The following is a 21978-nucleotide window of genomic DNA, read 5'->3' as shown; positions in this document are numbered from 1 at the left end:
TAAAATTACCAGCCATGCCCAGTGGTACATGCCTATACTTAGTCTGAAGCAGAAGAATTACAAGTTCAAGGTCAACCTGAGCAACTCAGCAAGACCTGTCTCCAAATAAAAAACAGAAAGGATTGGAAATGTAGCTCAGTGTTAGAGCATCTCTGGCTTCAATCCTCAATACGGGGTGGGCGGGGGGCGGGGGGTGAATTGAATTACCATATGACCTAATCCCACTTCTGGTTGTACACCCAAAAGAACTGAAAACAGAGACTCAAACAGATATTTGCACACCCATGCTCATAGCAGAATAATTTACAAGAGCCACAAGGTAGAGGCAACTCAGGAGTCCACCAGAAACTGGATGGATAAATAAAATGTGGTACATACATACAAAGGAATACTATTCAACCATAAAAAGAAAGGTAATTCAGGGCTGGGTTAGTGGCTCAGCAGTAGAGCACTCGCCTAGCACATGTGAGGCCCTGGGTTCTATCCTCAGCACCACATAAAAATGAATAAATAAATAAAATAAAGGTATTGTTATCCATCTACAACTAAAAAAATAAACAAATATTTTAAAAGAAAGAAAGAAAGGTAATTCCCTCAGGGCACTGTGGCACACACCTGTAATCCCAGAAGCTTGGGAGGCTGAGGCAGGAGGATCGTGAATTCAAAGCTAGCCTCGGCACATTATTGAGGAGCTAAGCAACTCAGTGAGACCCTGTCTCTACATAAAATGCAAAATAGGGTTGGGGGGGCTGGGGTATATATAGCTCAGTTGGTAGAGTGCTTGCCTCACAAGCACAAGGCCCTGGGTTCAATCCCCATCACTCCAAAAAAAAAAAAAAAAAAGGCTGGGGTTGTGGCTCAGTGGTTGAGTGCCTCTGAGTTTAAACAAAGGGAATTCCAACACATACAGTAAAATAAGTCAATCATTAAAAAAAATGCTATAAATTCTACTTATGAGGCACCTAGAGTCATCAAATTCCAAGACAGAAAGTAGAATGGCTGTTGTGAGGGGGTACAGCAGGGGGAATGGCAAGCTGGATCTTCATGGGAACAGAGTCTCAGTTCTGCAAGACCAAAGGGTTCGAAAATGGTTGCACAACAATGTGAAAACACTAACACTGAATTATACCCTTAAAACAGTCAATGTTGTGTATTATGTGTTTTACCACAATTTTTTAAATAAATAAAAATGTGGAAATTTTAGAAGATACTTAGATGAGCATCCCTGTGTTTTAAGTTTCTGGTAGTTCAGATCTCTGGAAGTGAACCTACTAGAGAAAGAATACACAGAAAGTGTCAGGTTCTTAAACATGTGGCCAATTAACAATACCATGGATATGATAAAGGACACTTGCCTCACACCACACCTTCCATAATATTCACGTCCCTCCACTGTATTGATATGGTTGCCAGGCCCTATTGTGGGCCCTGGGAATACAGCAAGGAGCACAGGCCCTTCCCTCATGGAGCTTAAATTCTATTGGGAGAAGCACACACTACACACACCCCAAAAAGAAGAAAGATAAGCACAAGATACAGTAAAGAGTTAAAATAAATAAGGTAGGAGGGTAAGAAAGTGTCACAGGGAAGAGACTAGAGTTTAGATGGGAAAGCCGCAGAGAGCCTCATGGAAGTGGTGTCTGAGTAAAGACCTTGAAGGAAGGGAGACAGGGGAAAGGACATTCCAGGGACAGGGAACAGAGCTGCACAGGCCCCACGGCTGCAGCCTGCCTGCAGTGTCTGCCGAGCTCAAGAAACAGCCAGGAGGCCGGGGGGGACTAAAGCAATGTGACTCAACTGTAAAGAAGTACAAGATGCAGCCAGAGAAGGGGTCTACATCCCATGGGGCCTTGACAATTATTTTTTCTATCGTGGCTATTTTAATAGGTAAAAAGACAATATTGTATTACTTTAATTACAGGAGGCTTTTGACAACCTGGTAAAATTAAAGTTACGTTTGAGGATTATCAACCTGTCAGAGGCAGGCCTGATGACATGTTGACAAAATAAAGGAAGCCATTTTGGAAACTGTACAATGATTAAGATTCGTTCATTCATCCACCTCGTTCAAAATGCATTTGTGGAGTGCTAAACTAGCAGGCACAAAGAAAAGGGGCTAAGGCCTCGGAGAGTAGCAGCAGGAATGGAAAGAAAACAAATCAGTAACAAGATTTTAGGGAGAAAAGTGTATACATTCATATGTATAACAAATTGCTTAAGAGCAGAAAATATATCTAATTCAACTTTGCATCCCCACAGTTCTTTATTATGATGTTTAATAAAAACATGGATTAAACATGAATCAAAGAAAGTTTTCTCATGATGGCAAAAGGCCCAGTGGCACATGCCTGTAATCCCAGCAGTTTGGGAGGCTGAGGCAGGAGGATTGCAAGTTCCAAGCCAGCTCAGCAATTTAACAAGGCCCTAAGCAACTCAGCGAGACCCTGTCTCAAATAAAAAATAAAAATAAAGGGCAAGGATTTGCTGGTAAATGGATGGAACTGGAGACTATCAGATAGCTTAGTGAAATAAGCCAATTCCAAAAAAATAAAGGTCAAATGTTCTCTGATATGTGGATGCTGACACACAATAAGGGGGGAGGGGGACACAAGTTCATTGGATTAGACAAAGGGGAATGAAGGGAAGAGAGGGGGAGATGAAAATAGGAAAGACAGAAGAATGAATTGGACAGAACTTTCCTATGTGCATATATGAATACATGACCAGTGAAATTCCTCATCAAGTACAACTGCAAGAATGGAATCCTAATAGAGCAAGTTATATTCCATGTGTGTAAAAATGTGTCAAAATATACTCTAATGTCATATATATTTTAAAAGAATTTTAAAAGGGTGGGGGCAGGCTGGGGATGTGACTTAGTCAGTGGTCAAGTGCTCCTGGGTTCAAACCCAGGTACAAAAAAAAAATGAGGACAAAAGACTATGAAAGGGAGAGACAAGGGGAACACTCAATTAGGAAAGAAAAGGAAAATCAAAAAGCTTAGCAGAAAAGGGAAGGAGCTAGAGAAACCAGAGGACCATGCTGCACAAGTAAAGCTGGTGTGGCCCTCGACTGGCAACACACACACACCACAGTGAAGGATCCCAAAAATCCAGGAACCAAAGTACAACCAAAAGTACAGATAGCATCAGCAGCGATGGCCTGAAGCCAGATTACAAAGGACTCAAGGTGAAGCCAGAGCAAGTAAAAAGACATCACTAACCAGTTCTGCAAAAATTTCGCAGTAAAAAGAGAAAAGAAAAACAGGTCATGATCTCTGAAGACAAGAACTCAACAAGAAATGCCTACGTTTGCCTCTGAACATAGGGTGAGGCTAAGCCAGCCTCAGGGGAGATTTACAAAACTCAACCAGGCTGGGGGGCCTCAAACTACCAGGTGAGTCAATGCATACAGCAATGAACCTATCCACCAGGTATGAAAAAGCCTCTCTCTACCAGCTATGTGAAAAAATCTTCATGCCTGCTCTAATATCTGGTTTGGTAAATGGTCTTACGAGCTCACAGAGAAAGTAATAACTGCTGATTTGTTGGATATTTAGCTAATATGAGATAAGCCAGCTTAAATCAATTAAGGTTCTTTTCCTGCTTGTTTGTTTAGTCTCTGTGATTCCTCCTAGAGGCTCTCCATTCATGTCCCAGAGGGAGGCACTAAAACACTCCTGGGAGGTCTGTGCCAACTGATGAGCTTCATTGGAGGGTAATCAGGTCAAATTTTTAGATACTTTTTCTTTTTTAGACAAGGTCTTGACAAGTTGCTGAGATTCCCACTAAATTGCTTAAGCTCTGACCTCAAACTTTCGATCCTCCTTTCTTAGCTCCCCAAGTCACTGGGATTATAGGCATGTATTCCCACACCCAGCATTTTTATATACTTTTAAATATCCAGGCACTGAGTAAATAGTCAATTTGTGTCATACGCATGGGACTATCTAAATCTAAGAACAGTGCTGCTTGTAAGCAAATCTGACAGCAATTCCTCTTCCTAAAATGCTGAGCTTTCTTGGTGAGTTAGCTAAATGAGTAGAGCAAACTCTGTTGTCATTATTTTATTTTAAAAGAGACTTAAGTAAAGATGCCTAAATGACTGCTAACTTCTCCTGAGACAGGGATACATTCTGAGAACCCAATGGTTAGGCGAGTTTGGAGTCTTGCAAACTCCACAGCATGTACTTATATAAACCTAGGTGGTATGGTCTGCTGCACACCTAGGCTATATGATATATATATATATATATCATATACATAAATATCCTATCACTCCCAGGGCCATGATGAACAAAACAACACAAGGTTAAATCGAGTACAAGAAAAAATAATGCAATCAAGAGACAAGGTGAACATGAGATGAGGAGGCTGCTGTCAGTGTAACACAGCATACTATTTTCCAGCAAAAAAATTTTGTAAGTAGAAAGAGTATATCTAAAATAATATTAAAAGTATAGATTAATAAATACATAAGCCAGTAGTGTGGTCACTGTCATCATAATCAAATACGATATACCATGCAAAATTGTACGTTCTATACTTTCACACAACTGGCAGTGCAGTACATTTGTCTGCACAGTGTCATCATAAACAGGAGTCACGCATTAAATCTGACACTACAACATTACTAAGCAACAGGAATTTTTCAACTCCATATTTTATGGGACCACAGTCCTATATGTGGTCTGCCCTTGACCAAAATGTCATTATGCAGTACAAGGACTGTGATTAAATAGAAAATTTCTGTATGCATTCAGAAAAAAAGAAAAATCACATCTTTTATCTGATAATACATATCATTTTATAGAAGTATAATCAAACTAAACAAATGACTGAAGCTTATCAGAGTCAACAGGTCCTTTTATTTTAGCAAAATGCATAAGATATCCCAGAAACTACTAATTGAACTTCTAGTACAGGTGGTTCCAGAACATTTCCTTTTAGTTTTTTGTCTCCTTCTAACAATGACTTGATTTACAGTGATGATTTCTATAGACAAAAGAAGGCACCAGTTAACAGTATCCCAGTGTTGCCAAATAAACAGTATTTTAGGATTATGGTTTTATGCTGAAAGTATAAATCTAGTTGGAGCTCAACTACTTCAATCTTTTATTTAATCAAAGCTATCACATAAATATCAAAAAGTTGCATTCCATGGGCTGGGGATGTGGCTCAAGTGGTAGTGCGCTCACCTGGCATGAGCGCGGCGCTGGGTTCGATCCTCAGCACCACATACAAATAAAGATGTTGTGTCCGCCGAAAACTAATAAATAAATAAATAAATAAATAAATAAATAAATAAATAAAATAAAGGTTCATCAACATCTAAAACATATTTAAAAAAAAAAGTTGCATTCCAGGCACTGCACACACAAATCTAAACAAACTGGATTTTTTTTTTTTACCTAATAACATGTTTTGAAAACAACTGCAATCTGAAAGCCTAAATTTTTTATTTTGCACACAAAATTAAATTTCACTAAACTGTTGCATACACGTATGTGCACATGCACACTCACACGCTACTGGCTTTCAAATACTACTCATCTTTTTTTTCCCCAAGTAGTGATTCCAATAAAGACAAGAGAAAGATGGCAGTCTACTATCATTTTATGTATAAAATAGTCCATATTTCCCACGGAGAAAAGTGAATTTCAACTAAATTCACTGAATTTCAACTAAATTCACTGAATTTCAACTAAACACCTAAACTACTGGCTCAAGTGGCAAAATTTACACCTTAGTTTTAATGGATTTAGTTTCCCTAAATGTCACAAAATATACATTTAAAAAAACAAACTTGGAGCAACACAGAAAAACACTTCTTCCCCCAAAACCATCATTGAGGGATAGTCATTGTTAGTTAACATTTTAGTAAATGTTCTTCTCATCATTGCAGGTACATGAATGTATACAGGAACAAGCAAATACAAATTTAAACACACAATATGATTATATCAGAATTTTAACTAATTGACTTGCTTCCAGCAAAATTTCACTCCCCTCTCAACCCACATCCCTCCTCATTGTGTGCACCTGCAGCGTAGCAGATGCTCACGACTGTGCGCATGCGTGCCCATACACACAGAGCAGAGGAGAGGTTGTACTTTGTCTCTGCCAGCTACCTGGAACCTCAAGGCTCATACTGTTGATGGCAGTATGAAGTGCAGTGGCTGAAAGGTTTTTTTCCTCAGTTCTGTACTCAGCTCCACAGAGAAGAAATTATTCCTCACAAATCTTAAACCCAGGAAGTTCACTAGTGAGTAAAGGAAGCAGCCTTGAAAGAGATGACAGAACGTGCGGTCTGCTTCTGGCTGTTTTTCCATTTTAACATCACCTCTTAAAATCTACTCAAATATTTCCATCCCTTGCATGATTCTCAGGATTTTCTAAGCCCCAAATGCCACTCTGCAGAGACTTCCAGCTGAGTCAGCACATTGTTTTTATGATTGCAGATGGGCAAATGGAAAAACTGAGGCTTTGCACACTCCCATAAAGATCAGACGATGCCCTCAATCTGTCTTTGCTAGCATGGGAAAACATTCGTCCTCTCAGGTTACCAGCCCCCACCCCCCATAGCAGGAAAAAAGAAAAAAGAGCAGAGTTTCAATTTATCTCTTCTGGTTACCTGGAACCCAAAAGCCTCAAGGATCATTCAGATGATGGAGGTATGAAGTGCGAGTGACTGAAAATCAGGGCTTTTTCTAGTTTCTTCCAAGAAACCCAAAGCCCTGATAAAATGGTCTACAGAGGAAAAAGCATTACAAAACCATTTCTCCTAGCATGAACCCCTAGGCTGATACAATGCCACCCTAAATATTAAACAGATTGGCACCGTGGCCCACATCTATAATCCCAGCCACTCAAGTGACTGAGGCAGGAAAAATCCAAGTTTGAGGCAAGATCCTGTCTCAAAATAAAATAAAAAGGGCCAGGCATGTGGCTCAGTGGTAGACCCCTTGCTTAGCATGTGTAAGGCCCTGGGTTCAATCCCCAGTACTGCTAAATAAATAAATATTAGATAGAACTTCCAAATTTCAAAGAGCTATCTTTTTTTGTCCTGACTGATACATTTCATACAGCTATTTCTCTCTTCTTCCTATATCCAATCTGGGATAAAAAAAAAATTTACTCTTTCCTCTAAATTTCTTAAAGGATGACACTATCAATAACCAATTATGGGGCTGGGGATGTGGCTCAAGTGGTAGCGAGTTCGCCTGGCATGCGTGAGGCACTGGTTTCGATTCTCAGCACCACGTAAAAATACAATAAAGATATTGTGTCCACCTAAAACTAAAAAATAAATATTAAAAAAAATAACCAATTATGAATGTTTCACTCTCTATATATAAAAGTAGCAAGTAAAAATGCCTCAATTTTTAATGAATAAATAAAATCCAGTATAATCAAGTGAAATAGATAAATGTGAGATAATCCCAACAACCTCGTATGTTTTTTTAACCTTATAGTTTCCTTTATTCTTTTCCTTTGATATTATAGTTGCTATATATATTATATGTATACACATCAAAACATTACAAACAATGCTCTAATTTTTGGCTTTCAAGAGTCATACTTTTTAAAAAAAAATTTTTAGATGTTGATGGACCTTTATCTTATTCATTTATTTATACGCAGATCTGGGAATCGAAGCCAGTGCTTCACATATGCTAGGCAAGTGCTCTACCACTGAGCCACAACAACAGCCCCTCCCCCCATCACATATATTTTAAATAATTTAAGGGGAAAAACACTTTATTCAGATATTTATTAGTTCTTTTGTTCTTTATATATACCTAAAGTTCCATGTTTCCCTCTGAGTTAATTTCTTCTTAACCTGAAGAACTTTACTTCATATTACAGCAAATCTGTTGGTGATGAAATCACTTGTATTTCTTTCATTTGAGAGTGCCTTTAATTTGCTTGAATATCTTAAGGATATTTTCTCTGGATATAGAATTCTAAGTTGCCAATATTTCCCGTCCAGCACTTCAGTTTACTTTATTGTTTTCTTCCAGTACTTTTTTTTTTAATATTCATTTCTTAGGTGTAGATGGACTCAACACAATGCCTTTATTTTTATGTAGTGCTGAGGATCGAACCTGGGTCCCGCAGGTGCTAGGCAAGCACTCTACCGCTGAGCCACAATCCCAGCCCCTTCTTCCAGTACTTTAAAGATGTCATCTCACTATCTCCTGGACTCCATGGTTTCTTATGAGAAACCAGTGGTCATAGTTTCCCTTACATTTAATTTACCATTTTTTCTTCTTGCTGCTTTTAAGGTGCTTTTTTGACCTTTGGTTTCCAAGAGCTTGATTATGATGTGTTTACATGGTTTCTTTGAGTTTAACCTATGTAGGGTACATTGAACTTCTTGAACCTGTAAATATATGTCTGTTAGCAAATTTAAAACACTTTCTGCCATTGTTTTTCAAATATGTTTTCTGAGTCTCCTTTCTTTCTGGAATTTCAATGACATTAGTGTTAGATCAATAGGACTCTAAGGCTCATGTGTTATTGTTGTTGTTGTTGTTGTTTGGGGTACCAGGGATTGAACCCAGGGGCTCTGAACCACTGAGCCACATCCCCAGACCTTTTTTGTATTTTATTTAGAGTCAGGGTCTCACTGAGTTGCTTAGGGCCTCACTAATCTGCTGAGACTGGCTTTGAAGTTTTAATCTTCCTGCCTCAGCCTCCCCGAGTTGCTGGGATTACAGGCATGCACCACCACACCTGGCTCATGTGTTTTTAAAAAGTTTTTTCTATTTTAAGAATAATTTGTTATCTAATAAACAACTTCAACAGGTTACAGATTATAAAATCAAAACACAAAAATTTCTTCTTTCTATAGACTAGCAATGAACAATCTGAACATGAAATTAATAAAATAATACCATTTACAATAACATCAAAAATAAATATAACACTTGGGAATTAATTTAACAAAAGGATCACAAATATACTAAAAACTATAGACACTTTGAGGAAATTACAGAAGATTGAAAAAAAAGAGAGCACGTTCCTTGTTCATGAGTAAAGCTTAATATTACTATTATTGTAATACTCCCCAAATCGATCTACAGATTCAATGCAATCCCTATCAAAATTCCAGCTTCCTTTTTTTTGGCCGGAGGTACCAGGGACTGAACCCCCAAGGGCACTTAACTACTGAGCCACATCCCCAGCCCTTTTTTTTTTTATTTTGAGATAGGGTCTCGCTAGGTTGCTTACAGTCTCACTAAGTTGCTGAGGCTGACTTGAACCTGTTTTGATCCTCCTGCCTCAGCTTCCCAAGCTGCTGGGACTACAGACTTGCATGACCATGCCCAGCTTTTTTTTTTTTTCTTAAAGAAATGGACAAGATGATCCATGAAAGTTCATATTTAATTTCAAGATATCCTGACAGCTAAAACAATCTTAAAAAGAAAAAAGTTTGAAGACTGACACTTCCAAATTTCAAAACTGATTACAAAACTACAAAAAACAAAAAAATGCAGTAATAGCATAAGAATACCAGTGTAAGAATTTAAAAAGCTAAGAAATAAACCCTCAAATATATGGCCAACTGGTTTTTTGTTTGTTTGTTTTAAGTTTTCAATGGACTTATTTTATTTATTTATATGTGGTGCTGAGAATCAGACCCAGTGCCTCACACATGCTAGGCAAGCGCTCCACCACTGAGCCACAACCCCAGCCACTAACTGGTTTTTAACAAGGATGTCAAGGCAATGCAGCGGAGAATAAGTCTTTTCAACAAATGGTGCTGGGACAACGGAATATCCACATGCAAAATAACAAAGCTGGACCGCTGTCTCATGCTATCTAAAAAAAAAAAAAAAAAAAAAAAAATCAACTCAAAATAGAGTAAAGACCTAAATATAAGAGTTAAAACTCTTTTTTTTTTTTAAGAGAGAGTGAGAGACAGTGAGAGAGAGGGAGTGAGAGACAGTGAGAAAGAGAAAGAATTTTTAATATTTATTTTTTTTTAGTATTTGGGGGACACAACATCTTTGTTTGTATGTGGTGCTGAGGATCGAACCCGGGCTGCACACATGCCAGACGAGCGCGCTACCGCTTGAGCCACATCCTTAGCCCGAGTTAAAACTCTTGAAGAAACTCATAGGCATAAATCTTTGTGATTTTGGATTAGGTGATTGTGTTTTAGAAGTGACACTGAAAGCCTAAACAACAAAAGAAAAATAGACAAATTGGACTTCCATCAAAATTAAAAAAAAAAAAAAAATTCTGCCCCAAAGTCCACTACTAAGAAAGTAAAAAGACAACTCACAGAATGGGAAAAATATTTGCAAACCATATATCTGATAACTGACTAGTATCCAGAATATTAAAAGAACTCTTACAATTCATCAGTAAAAGACAATCCAATTTAAAAATGGGCAAAAAAACTACACAAACATTTCTCCAAAGAAAATACAGAAATAGCCAGTAACCATAGGAAGAGATGCTAACATCATTTACCATTAGGGAAATGCAAATCAAAACCATAAGGAAATACCATTTCACACCCACCAGCATGGGTGGAATCAAGACAGATAATTAACAGCAAGTGTTGGTGAGGATACAGAGAAACTGGAAACCTCATACACTGTTGGTGGGAATGTAAAATGGTGCAGTCACTTTGGAAAGATCCAGCAATTCTACTCCTGCATACATACTCAAGAGAATTAAAAATGTATGTCCACACCAAAACTTGTACACCAATATTCCTAGTAGCATTATCCATACACAAAAGTGGAAATAGCCCAAATGTCGATCAACTAATTAATGAACAAACAAAATATGGTATATCTAAAAAATGAAATATTTGGCAATATAAAGGAATGAGATATTGATTCATGCTACAATATGGGTGAACCTTGAAAACATCCTGATAAGTGAAAAAAGCCTCAAAAGACGCATTTCGTTCATATGAAATGTCCAGAATAGGCTGATCCACACAGACAGAAAGGAGATTAGTGGTTGCCAAGGACTTCAGGGAGTGGGGAATGGGGAGTGACCGCTTCCAGGTACAGGGTCTCTTTGAGGATGATGAGAAATATTCTGGAAGTAGACAATGGTGATAGTGGCACAACCTTGTAAATATACTGAAAGCCATGAAATATATAATTTAAAGGATAAATTTTATGATATGTGTATTATAACTCAATTTTCTAAATTTTAGAAAGAATCATTTATTTCAGCAAAAAAATTTCCTAAAGAGAAATGGAATAATATATGTTCCTTAACACAAGCAAAGGTTGGTTTTTCCAAAGTCAGGACACATCTTAGCAGACTTGCATTTTTGCTAGGTATATCCTTGTATATTGTAAATAAGCAAATTTTTGCAAAGACTGGCCATGATCATCCCATCCTCACCCATCAACTATGCTCACTTTTTCCACATTTCCTTCCAGTCTGTGCACATGTATATTTTTACGTGTCTACAATCCTTGCAAATAACCAGTGCAAGTTTTCCCATATTGCTACATGTTCTTCAAAAATATCATTAAATGGTTGCAATTAGTTGATCTCTATACTTTTCTTAACTATTTTGCCTCCATGGCCTGTCTTGAGCAAGGAATGTAAAAAGCCAACATAGCTCTTCTTTTCTCTTAAATCACTAAATTAAGATTTCCAGGGGAAAAAATTATATTTTATGACATCTAGTTAGTTTCCAAAAGTATTACAGATTTACACTAGTGTTATAAGCAACACAAACTTGCAATATTAGAGATTACCAATTTTTGCACTTCTCTTCTTTTAGTCTTAAAACTTTGGTTATTCAAGGGCTTTCAAAATCCATGAGTACAGGGCTGGGGATGTGGCTCAAGTGGTAGCGCGCTTGCCTGGCATGCGTGCGGCCCGGGTTCGATTCTCAGCACCACATACAAACAAAGACGTTGTGTCCGCCAAAAACTGAAAAATAAATATCAAAAATTCTCTCTCTCTCTCTCTCTCTCTCACACACACACACACACACACCTCTCTCTTAAAAAAAAAAAATCCATGAGTACTTCCCTATGCCCTTTAACCTTTGTTCTCTTTTTTAGTCACCTAGCTAAAAAGAATGAAGAATTATTTTAAACTCATTAAAATTACTCTAAGAAAAGCAGAATATATATTGTCCTGTTTTCCTTAAATGTATATATGCACGGAGCCTTCTTGTCAAGTAACAACTGCTCAAAAAATAAGAGGTAGAATTCAATCACAATAAAAAAAGAAAAAGAAAAAAAATATTATAACAATGTGCCACTTTGGGGGCTGTGGGTGTGGCTCAGTGCTAGAGCACTTGCTGAGAAGGAGCAAGGACCTGGATTAGGGCCCCAGCACTGGGGGCACTTTTAAGATTTCAACATCAGGGGCTGGGGATGTGGCTCAAGTGGTAGCGCGCTTGCCTGGCATGCGTGCGGCCCGGGTTCAATCCTCAGCACCACATACAAGGATTTGTGTCCACCGAAAACTAAAAAATAAATATTAAAAAAATTTTCAAAAAAAAAGATTTCAACATCAATAACAGTGGTGAACATATGTGCCCAAGGTGTCTCCCTTGACTCTCAATCTCTGGTCTAGAGAAAGACTAGTAACAACTGCTATGGTGTGAACATGTCCTTCGAAAATTCATTTTGAAATGTGATCCCCACTACTGGGTATTAAGTTTGAGGCCTTCGGAGGAAGAGTCTGAGTTATGAGGGTACCCCCATCAACAGATTCGTGCCTTACAACAGGGCTGAGGGAAGCAGTCTAAGGCCCTTTTTTGGCCCTACTCTTTCGCCAAGTGAAAACGAGGAAAAAAACCATTGTCAGACACTAAACGCTGATACCTTTATCTTGGACTGCCCAGCCTCCAGAACTATAAGAAAAAACTTCTATTATTTATAAATTACCCACTTTATGGTATTTTATTATAGCAACATAAACAGATTAAGACAATAACCACAGATCTACAGAAAGAATTGTTACGAAAATAAAAATAATGGCCAATGAGGCTCTACATAGGAGGTACTATTAGAAACATTCATTTCCACATTCATTCTTACTACCTACTGTTAACAGTTAGAAAATATCCTCATTTTACTATGAAAGAAACCCAAAGCAGATCTAGGAAGAGCATGTAAGCTGGCAGTACACTCCCCACAGCTGTAAACTCAAAAAGAAACATTCCCAAAACCCTGTCTCAAAATAAAAATTGGTAAAAAGGCTAGGGATATAATGCAGTGGTAGAGCGCCCCTGGGTTAAATCCCCAGCACCACAAAAAAAGAAAAAAAAAAGAAGAGGAGGAGGAGGAAGAGAAAGAGAGAGAGAGGGAAGGAGACATCCCCACCTAGGTCTGATAGCAAGGAGGGCTAGTATGAAGACAAGGCAATGTCACCGTCATTACAGCCACATTGATGATCAATGGCAGCACTAAAGTAAAATAAGGGAAGGATTTAGCACCCCACTGGCCATCAACACCTCTTCTAGCCTAATGAATACATGGGCTACAAATGCTACTTGCTGTTAGTCCCCTAACTCCCCCTTCCAAAGCCAGCCACCACTATTTACCTCCACACAGATATTCTAGAATTGCCAATGTGTGTGACACCAAAGCAAAGAACTTCCTGCTGCCTCTCCTTTTCAGTGCTGGTAGGACTGGGGGTTTCTTGTTTGTGTGTTCTAAGAAAAAGAAGAGGAAATGGCAATACTAAAATAAATTGTATTCAATCCTAGCAATCCATTTTCATGTATTTAAGTTTAATAAATATTCTTTATATAACAAGCCTGTTTTACTGGAATTGAAGTTACTACCAATGATACACACACACACACACACACACACACACACATTTGGAGGAAAAGGCCCCTTTGATACAACTTTACGTACAACTCTAATAAACACCTAATCAGAATCCAGAGGTTTGTTCTTAAAAGTTTAAGTATTTCAAGAGCAAATAAAATCATAAAATATGGTGGCTCAGTGTATTATGTGGGTTTTCCTGGTTAATGATATTTTTTATTGTGTTTAGATTTGCTAAACTTTAAAATTAACTGGCACCATACAAGAGTGTGGAATGTTTCAGAATTTAAATAATTCTAAGGCCCTGTGGGAAGAGGGGCAGGTGGTATGTAATCCCCATAAAACCTGAGAGCAAAAGCGGACCGAGGTCCTTTTCTTGCTTTGTCCACATTGTATGAAGGCGAGCGGCTGTTCGACTCTGATTTCTCCTGACCTGGTCTGTGTTCAGATTTCAGAAACTCTATTTATTTATACATTAACCTCTAAAAATCAAGCATGAGTCCCTTTCAGAATTTAGCTCATAGTATAAAAAGCTGGGGAGAACAGACGCTTTAATGGCTCACAGGCTTCAAATGCACTGGAAAGCAGGGGTCAGGCCAGGCAAGCCCTCTCTACTACTGAGCTACACTCCAGCCCTGATGAGCATCTCAACGGAAATTTTACAGACCTGACCTGTGAACAGAAATGAAAAGAGTCAAGGAAGCTTCATCCATAGTCCCAAATCCAGTCTTCGGTAATCTTAAAGAGGAAACAACTAAGGAGAAAATACATCAGTAAATCAAAAAGAATGTCTTGAAAAATAAGCTCAACCAAAAGAAATCCCTTCTATCTAACCACCTGAGACTTTGAACTATCTAGATAGCAACACCCACTTCCTAAAATATATTCCTACTCTGACTAGAGCAAAACTAAAAACTTGATTACTAAGCTAAAATAAAATGAGCTCACACAATCAGACATATTTTCTATGTAACAAAATGCCTATCAAAGAATGCTTGAATCCAAGATACATAAAATACTGACATCAAAATCACAAAAGAACCAATGATAAACCTGATAATTTGTTCTTGTTTTTCAATGATGCAGCTAACCTTTAACTATGAATAACTTGGAACCAGAAAGCTGACCTACTGGGGTGGAAAGAACTCCAATCTAGAAATCAAGAACATGGATTCTGTCCAGCTGATGCTACTAGGTAGGTAGGTGGCCCCAAGCAAGTCTCTCCTTACCTTCTGTCCCTCTCAGGGTTTACGTTTCTTGTTCAAGAGGTTGAAAGGACCCGCAGTTCCCACTCTCACCTAGCCATAAGAACAACCTCAGAGTAACTTAACCAATTCCACGTCCTCTTCCAGTTCAGGAGTCTCTGAGTGAAGCTGAGGACCTTACTCTTAATAAGTAACCCAAGAAAATCTTATCATCTGGTTAAAAAAAAAAACATTGGCAAACACTGAACTGGAAGATCCTCAAACAGCCTGTCTTCCAGCTCTGATTCTTTACTATTTGGATATTTCAAAACAATCTTCTAAAACCAAAAATAAATTATACGAATTTAATGTATGTAACTGCATGCCAAAAAACAAACAAAAAATCATAAAAATAAGCAGATCCACTTCCCATGACACCACTCATACCTTTAAACATAAAAATATCCTCCTAGATTCTAGGTAAATGGGACAGTTAATTTGGTAAGGGGAAATTTTTTTTCATATTACACTCTCAGCATATAGAGACATTTTGGGAGTTACAGAGAGAATTGTATGACTGATGTTGTAAGTAGAAACTGTACATTGCATTCTTGCTTTGAAGAACATTATCTGGTGATCCCACCTGTTCCTAGCTAAGAAATAGCCAGAAAGAGCCTGGCTAAGTCCCTAGCAGCTGTAAACAGCATGCCCTGCAATACTGGAATGCAATTGTTACAAAGTTAAAAGAAAAACATTGAAACAATAACTGGTTACTAATTCTTCAAAGTCACCTCAGTGTAGACAACTGAGTGGTTCAAGAGTCTACAGTCCTTTGTTAGAAAAAATCGTATCAGGTAAACAGCCTCCAGAGCACTTTCTACACGCAAAAAAAAAAAAAAAAAGCAGTTTTTAATTGAGTTTTTCTTTCCCCTGAACTATTTTGCTTTACACAGTTTTTGTAAAATCTCATAATCCTCCAGTGGGATTTACTGAGTTTATTTTCTTATTTAGATTTGTAAGTAACTACAAAACTAACAAAAGAAAAAGAGAAAGATTGATTGCAAGGAGCTTAGTGAGGCGGAGTAATGAAGGATGCTCATTAGCAACCAATTATTACACTGTAGCTACAAAAAATGTCAATAAAATCAAGATTAAACCAGAAAACTGAGTTTGACAAATTACTGTGACCCTTGCAACAGAAACAGATAAGAAACCAAGAGAAACATTGTTACATAATTTAGCTATTGGAAAAACAGTTGTAGAGACGCCTACTAAAGTATCACACTGGTGCAGTACAATGTTACTGTAAATTTTTCAAAATGAATCTTGATGCTTGATTTGCAAATGTTATGAGTAGAATTCTTTGGATTTAAGGTCACACAGGCCAAAAAACTGATTTGCTTCAAGGACAAAAATGGGGACAACAACTGTTATGTGCAACATCACAGGAGCATTGGATTTAAAAGTCATATGTGTGTTCAAATACATTTATGTGTCTATTGCCCAACGGGGTTCTATGGAAATGTTGGCAAAAGACCAAACCTCGCACTCAGTAAAATAAAAATGTAAAATCAGAATCAAGAAGACTAGTATAATAGAATGTTTAAGAAAACCGGACATACGGTTTGGTGTCAGTGCTTGCCTAACATGTGTGAGGTCCTGAGTTCAAACCCCAGCAGGGCAAAGAGATCAAGTTCTGGTGTCACATAGACATAAGTTAAAACCCCCAATCAACAAATTACTATATGACCTTTAACAAATCATTCAATCTAAATCTCAATTTCCTCATTTGTAAAATGGGGATAATGTATCATTTGGCCAGGTACATAATCATCATCATCTTCAAGATCAAACGATAAAATTAGCATAATTACTATCTTACTATCAAGTAAAGCTAAGAGTTTCCTAGAAGCCAGGTTTAAAAAAAAAAAAAAAAGTTTTAGTTATTAGAAAGACTCACATATACTTACGTAAAGGTAGTTTTTCTTTTCATTTTACAGAACCTTCTATTTTCCCCTCCTTAGCAAAGAATAACTCAAACTTAATTCTAAACAACTTTGTAAAAAAAAGGCTTCTTAATTAGGATGGCAGTTTTCAATGAGATCTGGATTGGTGATCTACCCAATTCAGGGTCATGCTTTGGTATTCTCGAGGTGTTTATTTTGTTGTGTTTTTTAGAGATGTTAGGAGAAAAGGGAAGAAGGGAAAGTCTTTAAAAACCTTCACACACACTGTTAACACATACATAGAAGGTTGACAGTTAAAATTACGTCATGCTTGAGATTGGACAATGAAGAACAAAGTCAGATGAAATGTTTTAACTCACATTAAAAAGAACTCATGTAACTGATAGTAAGGTTAAAGTGATCAAATTCATCAAAAAAAAAAAAAAATCCAAGAAAGAGAAAGTAAGAAATAAATTATTCCTATAGTTTAGATAACACTCATTCCATCCTTTTAAGATCATGGCTTAAATTTGTAATGAATTGTCTTTGTCTGCTCTTCCAAATATACTGCTGGCTTGAATGTAGCTTTAACTTGCATTATCTTCTTAGCCACACACTGTACATCATTTTGAATATGACCAAAAATAAAATCCTATGCATTATCATTTTTCTAGAATTCATGGAAAAATATTAGTAACCCAATCATATAAAAAGATGTTTCAAAACATACTATGGGAAGTGATTTTGGAGGAAAAAAATCCTTCATAAAAATAAATTGGTCAGGAAATATGTTCAAAGACAACCAAAAATAAATTTCAAAATCATGCGAATTTTAAAATTTTGAGTAAGATTCATAAGCTTTGAGGTCAACAACTAAATTCTCCAAGAAGTTAAGAAAAATCTCCAGCAGGAGTACAAACTAGTATTATCAATCCATAATTTGATGTGCAAAATTTCTGAATAAAAAAAGTTATCAGTGTCAATATTGGGAAATTTAATCATTGAATTTCAGAGGCATTTTCAGTATTTCAAGACATCTTTCTTGTTACAGATTATACTGCAGAATAAAGGAAGACACTGGTTAGATGCTCTAATTAACAACTTAGCAGAGAAAGAACAATGACACTCTTAAAAGAAGCTCTGTCACTAGAGATATTGGACATTTTCTTTTTACTACTTAAGCATCCAGAAGAATCTCAGTCTGCTTTTAAATGCAAATTACCAAGCTCTGAAGCACATTCTGCTCTATTTTTTTTTAATATGAAAATTACCACACTGTGGTCCTGTTTTAGAGAAGACACCATTCCTCCAAGAAAAGAAACTCTGTATGTTCACACACTCTCTACAAATAACATTCAGAGAATGTGCTGCAGATACACATCTAGTGAGCTGTCACCAGGTACACAAGGCCTTTTTCAGGGGAGAGACCATTATTAGTAATCAAAATTCTATTTGAAAAAGGAAAGCTTAGATTTGAGGACCTATCAGGTCATGAAAGGTTACAGGTACTTCAAAACATTCACATGAACTAGCATTACAGCAATTACAAAACTCAGCATCCCTTGATTTTCAAGTAACATTATTTACTGGAATTTCAATAATGATAGTATGAGTTGCTATTTGCCTATTCACAACATGATAAAACAATATTGCAATTCAAGAAATGATGTACTATATATACACAATGAGACTACACCTTTCTCTTCCCTGTTAAACACCCTGAAACAGGGAGAGTTGGTCATATACTTCAGTTTAATGTATTAGTGGTTGAAGTTAAAAAAAAAAAAACAAAAACACTTTTTAAACTGGACAGAGGCAAGAAATCAACCATAATTAATAAAGGAATTCATCCACTGTCAAAGGTTCAAGCTTTCTGCCAAAACCACACCTGCTTTAGGAAATTTCATTTGTTGTCAGGTAAATGAAAACAGCTAAAGCGATACACCTCATAAAAGGTTAACTTACCTCCAGTCTTTCCAAATTATATATTAATAACTTTGGCTTTTTTCAAAACCATCTTTTCTAAAGCTAAGGCAAGTCACACCCAAAGTGAGTGTATTTTTTGATGCTAGTTGGTTTACCCCATCCTCCACCTTCCAAGCAGACTTCAATTTTCCCCCACAGGTAGCCAAAGACCAGGACCAGAAACTATAAAATGTTCACTTCCAATCTTTGAAACATCAATGTGGATGTTTAAGGAGAAAAAGGATAGCACTGGGTTTAGAAAAGTGTTCCAAATGCTTGCCATCTGTAGTGTCAACCAAAGGGCATGGCATCACCCCCTACTTTCACCTACCCACTCAGAATCCAGGCAAAGAATGCAGCAGCCCCTTAAAGACAAGAGACTGGGACGGCAGGGACCGGAGTGGGGGGGGCGGGGAGCGAGGGGGGCGGCAGGAGAAGGGGTATCATGCACAGAAATTAGAAACCTACATTTTGATAATGGGAGAAACAGTAAGTAATGCAGTCTTGTGCTTTTTAAAGAACCTACAAGCGCTTACTAGTTCAATCCGTCCCCAAATCCATGCCACCCTTTCAACTTTGCAATTAGGAGAGAGCAGGAGAAATTCCGGTCAACTCGCCTTGGGGGGTTGGTCTGAGGCTATAGGACTGAAGTAGGGAGGAGGATGGAGAAAGAAAGAGCAAGCCAATGAAAGATACCAAAATTTCCCACCTTTCTTAAATTCTTCCAGCATAGCGTCCAACTTGGTGTCATTGAAAACAAAGTGCAAGGGATGGTTATAAAATTTGGTGATGGTTTTCAATGGAGTACAGTCATCTGGATCCACGAAGGCCAAATCTTTGACAAAGAGCAGGTCCACGATATTGGAGCGCTCTCCTTCAAATACTGGAATTCGAGTGTAGCCGCTCTCCATGATTTCCGACATGGTGTTGAAGTCCAGGATGGCCTCTCCGGTGATCATGAAGCAGTCCCGAAGGGGAGTCATCACGTCCTCTACTGTCTTGGTGCGGAGCTCCAGTGCTCCTTGGATAATGTTCAGCTCCTCCTTGACCAGGTCGTTGTAGGGGTCAGTGACCCGGAGCATTTCCAGCAGTTTTTCCCGGTTATAGACGGTACCTATCTCCTGGCCGAGGACGCAGTCCAGCAACTTGCTGACCGGGTAAGAGGCGGGGAAGGTCATCATCATGAAAAACTTAGTGAGGAAGATGGTGTTGGCTCCTACTGCCAGGCCATGCCGGGAACAGATGGCTTGGGGCACGATCTCCCCGAAGATGACGATGCCGATGGTGGAGACCACCACAGCCACGAGGCCTGAGCCGGCGATGTCGTCGAGTAGGATGGTGAGCGTGGTGTTGACCAGCACGTTGCCCAGCAGCAGCGAGCACAGCAGGTAGTTGCCCTGCCTGCGCACAGGCTCGATGCGTTTGGCGTAATTCTTCTCCTTCTCGGTGCCGCAGTTCTGCACGATGCGCAGCTCCATCGGGTCCAGGGCCATGAGACCCAGATTGAGGCCACTGAACATGCCCGACAGGCACAGCAGCAGCGAAATGAAGATCACCTGCAGCCAAAAGGGCAGCAGGAACTTCTTCTCCTCGCCCACGATCATCTTGGTGTCCTCGCCGTCGTGGTAAATCCAGGTGGTCTCGGCCCACGGAGGTGGGGGGAGCCCAGCAACCCCAGCGCCACCCTTTCCCCCGACGGTGCCACCCGTGGACCCCGGGCCGCCGGCACCCAGGGCTGGCGTGGAAAGCGATGTGCACAGGTAATAGGACTTGCTCTTCTCCATCTTGCGCAGCGGTTTGATCTCGATCTCGATGATGCCCGATGTACGGCGGTTCAGAATGATGTGGGGCAAGATGATGATATCTGAGGTGCGGATGCCGCAGCGCTGGGGGCCGCTGTCCGGCTCTGGCGGCACGGGGCCCCCCAGCCCGCGCTCGCCAGGGCTGTGGCGGCGCCGCTCGTGCTCGGTGAAGGCGATGCGGGACCACGTCTCGTTGTTGATGTTCTGCCCGTACACCCGCAGCTTGACCCGGGTCCGCTCGCTCACCCGCAGCGCCCCCCCTTCCATGAACGACACGTCGTTCGTGTCCTCCAGCCGCAGCCCGATGATCACAGTCTCCTCGTTCTCGCCGGCCGCTGCGCAGCCGCCCGCGCCGCAGCAGCAGCTCAGCAATAGCAGCGACAACAGCCGGCCCGCCGCCGCCTGCAGGACCCCCCGGCCGCGGGCGCTGAGGCTGCGGCGCGCCGCCATCTTCCAAGTGGGCAGTGCGGCGACTGCCTGCCCGCCCGCCATCTTTACTTCGGGTTCACAAGCGCCACAGCCAATCATAGGGTGGCTGCTTTAGCTGCGGCTTCATTCTTCCCACCCGGCGGCGCGAGCGCAAGCACCGACCCCTGGGCAAGACTGCAATGGAGCGTCCGCACCCAGTGCTCAGCAGTCTCCCTCCCTGACTGACACTGACTCAGCCTCGACCAGCTAAGGAACCCCGAGGCTCGCGGGAGGAGGGGGGGGGGGGAGAAAGGGGAGCGCCAGTCGCTCCCGCGAGAGGCAGGCCAACCAGCCAATCATAAGCGGGTGCCCGCCTTCCCAGCCAGGGGGCTGGAATGGGGGCGTGGTCGTGCACGGTGCCGCGGACCAATGGCAAGGTAAATGGGCGGGGTGATGAGAGCCACTGTCCTCCTCAGCACGCCAAGTTTCCAACTGAAAGGCGCGTGACTCTTGTGTATGTGCGAGGGGAGGAGGCGTGGCCAGCCGGTACCCAAGAACCAGTCAAAGATGAAAGCTGTAGGGAAGGGGACGGGGCCTTCAGTCCGGCTGCCAATGGAAAGGAGCAGTCCGAGGGTGCGGCAATCCCTGAGGGGGCTCGGTAGTAGATCCCAGCTCCGATCTTGGCGCGGTTGGAATACTGTCCTGTGGAGCCAGGCCGCCGATTTTCGCTGTACCGCCTTTCGGGCCCCCACCAGTGCTCAAAACCGGTGCAGAAAGGTCTCCCGCCCTGGGAACACGAGAAGCCGAACAGAGACGACTTAGGCTGCACATAGCCTAAAAAGAAGTCAAGGCACTGGCCATACCCCTGCCTCACTACTCATTCACGCCACTCA

The 21978-nt window shown here is 40.0% G+C and overlaps 1 protein-coding gene across 4 annotated transcripts in view; it reads right to left on the bottom strand.

The window, feature by feature from the left end:
• Positions 1-21392, bottom strand: part of Cnnm2 (cyclin and CBS domain divalent metal cation transport mediator 2) — a 133022-nt gene extending 111630 nt beyond the window's left edge. The window contains exons 1-2 of one of the 4 annotated variants that reach the window (XM_046450067.2): positions 19585-21392; positions 13549-13659 (exon numbers count right to left, since the gene is read on the bottom strand). In XM_046450067.2, the coding sequence (XP_046306023.1) occupies positions 13549-13659; positions 19585-21205 (1732 nt within the window). In that variant the 5' untranslated portion in view covers positions 21206-21392. The remainder of the gene's footprint in view (positions 1-13548; positions 13660-19584) is intronic. The other 3 variants (XM_046450068.2, XM_046450069.2, XM_046450070.2) reach the window with 3 other exon arrangements.
• Between the last annotated feature and the right edge of the window lie 586 nt (positions 21393-21978).

The sequence above is a fragment of the Marmota monax genome, unplaced genomic scaffold (genome assembly GCF_021218885.2).
Source record: "Marmota monax isolate L192 unplaced genomic scaffold, Marmota_monax_Labrador192_F-V1.1 WCK01_AAM20220418_F8-fsc00004, whole genome shotgun sequence".
Classification (NCBI taxonomy): domain Eukaryota; kingdom Metazoa; phylum Chordata; class Mammalia; order Rodentia; family Sciuridae; genus Marmota; species Marmota monax.
This window is presented reverse-complemented; position numbering and strand designations above follow the sequence as displayed.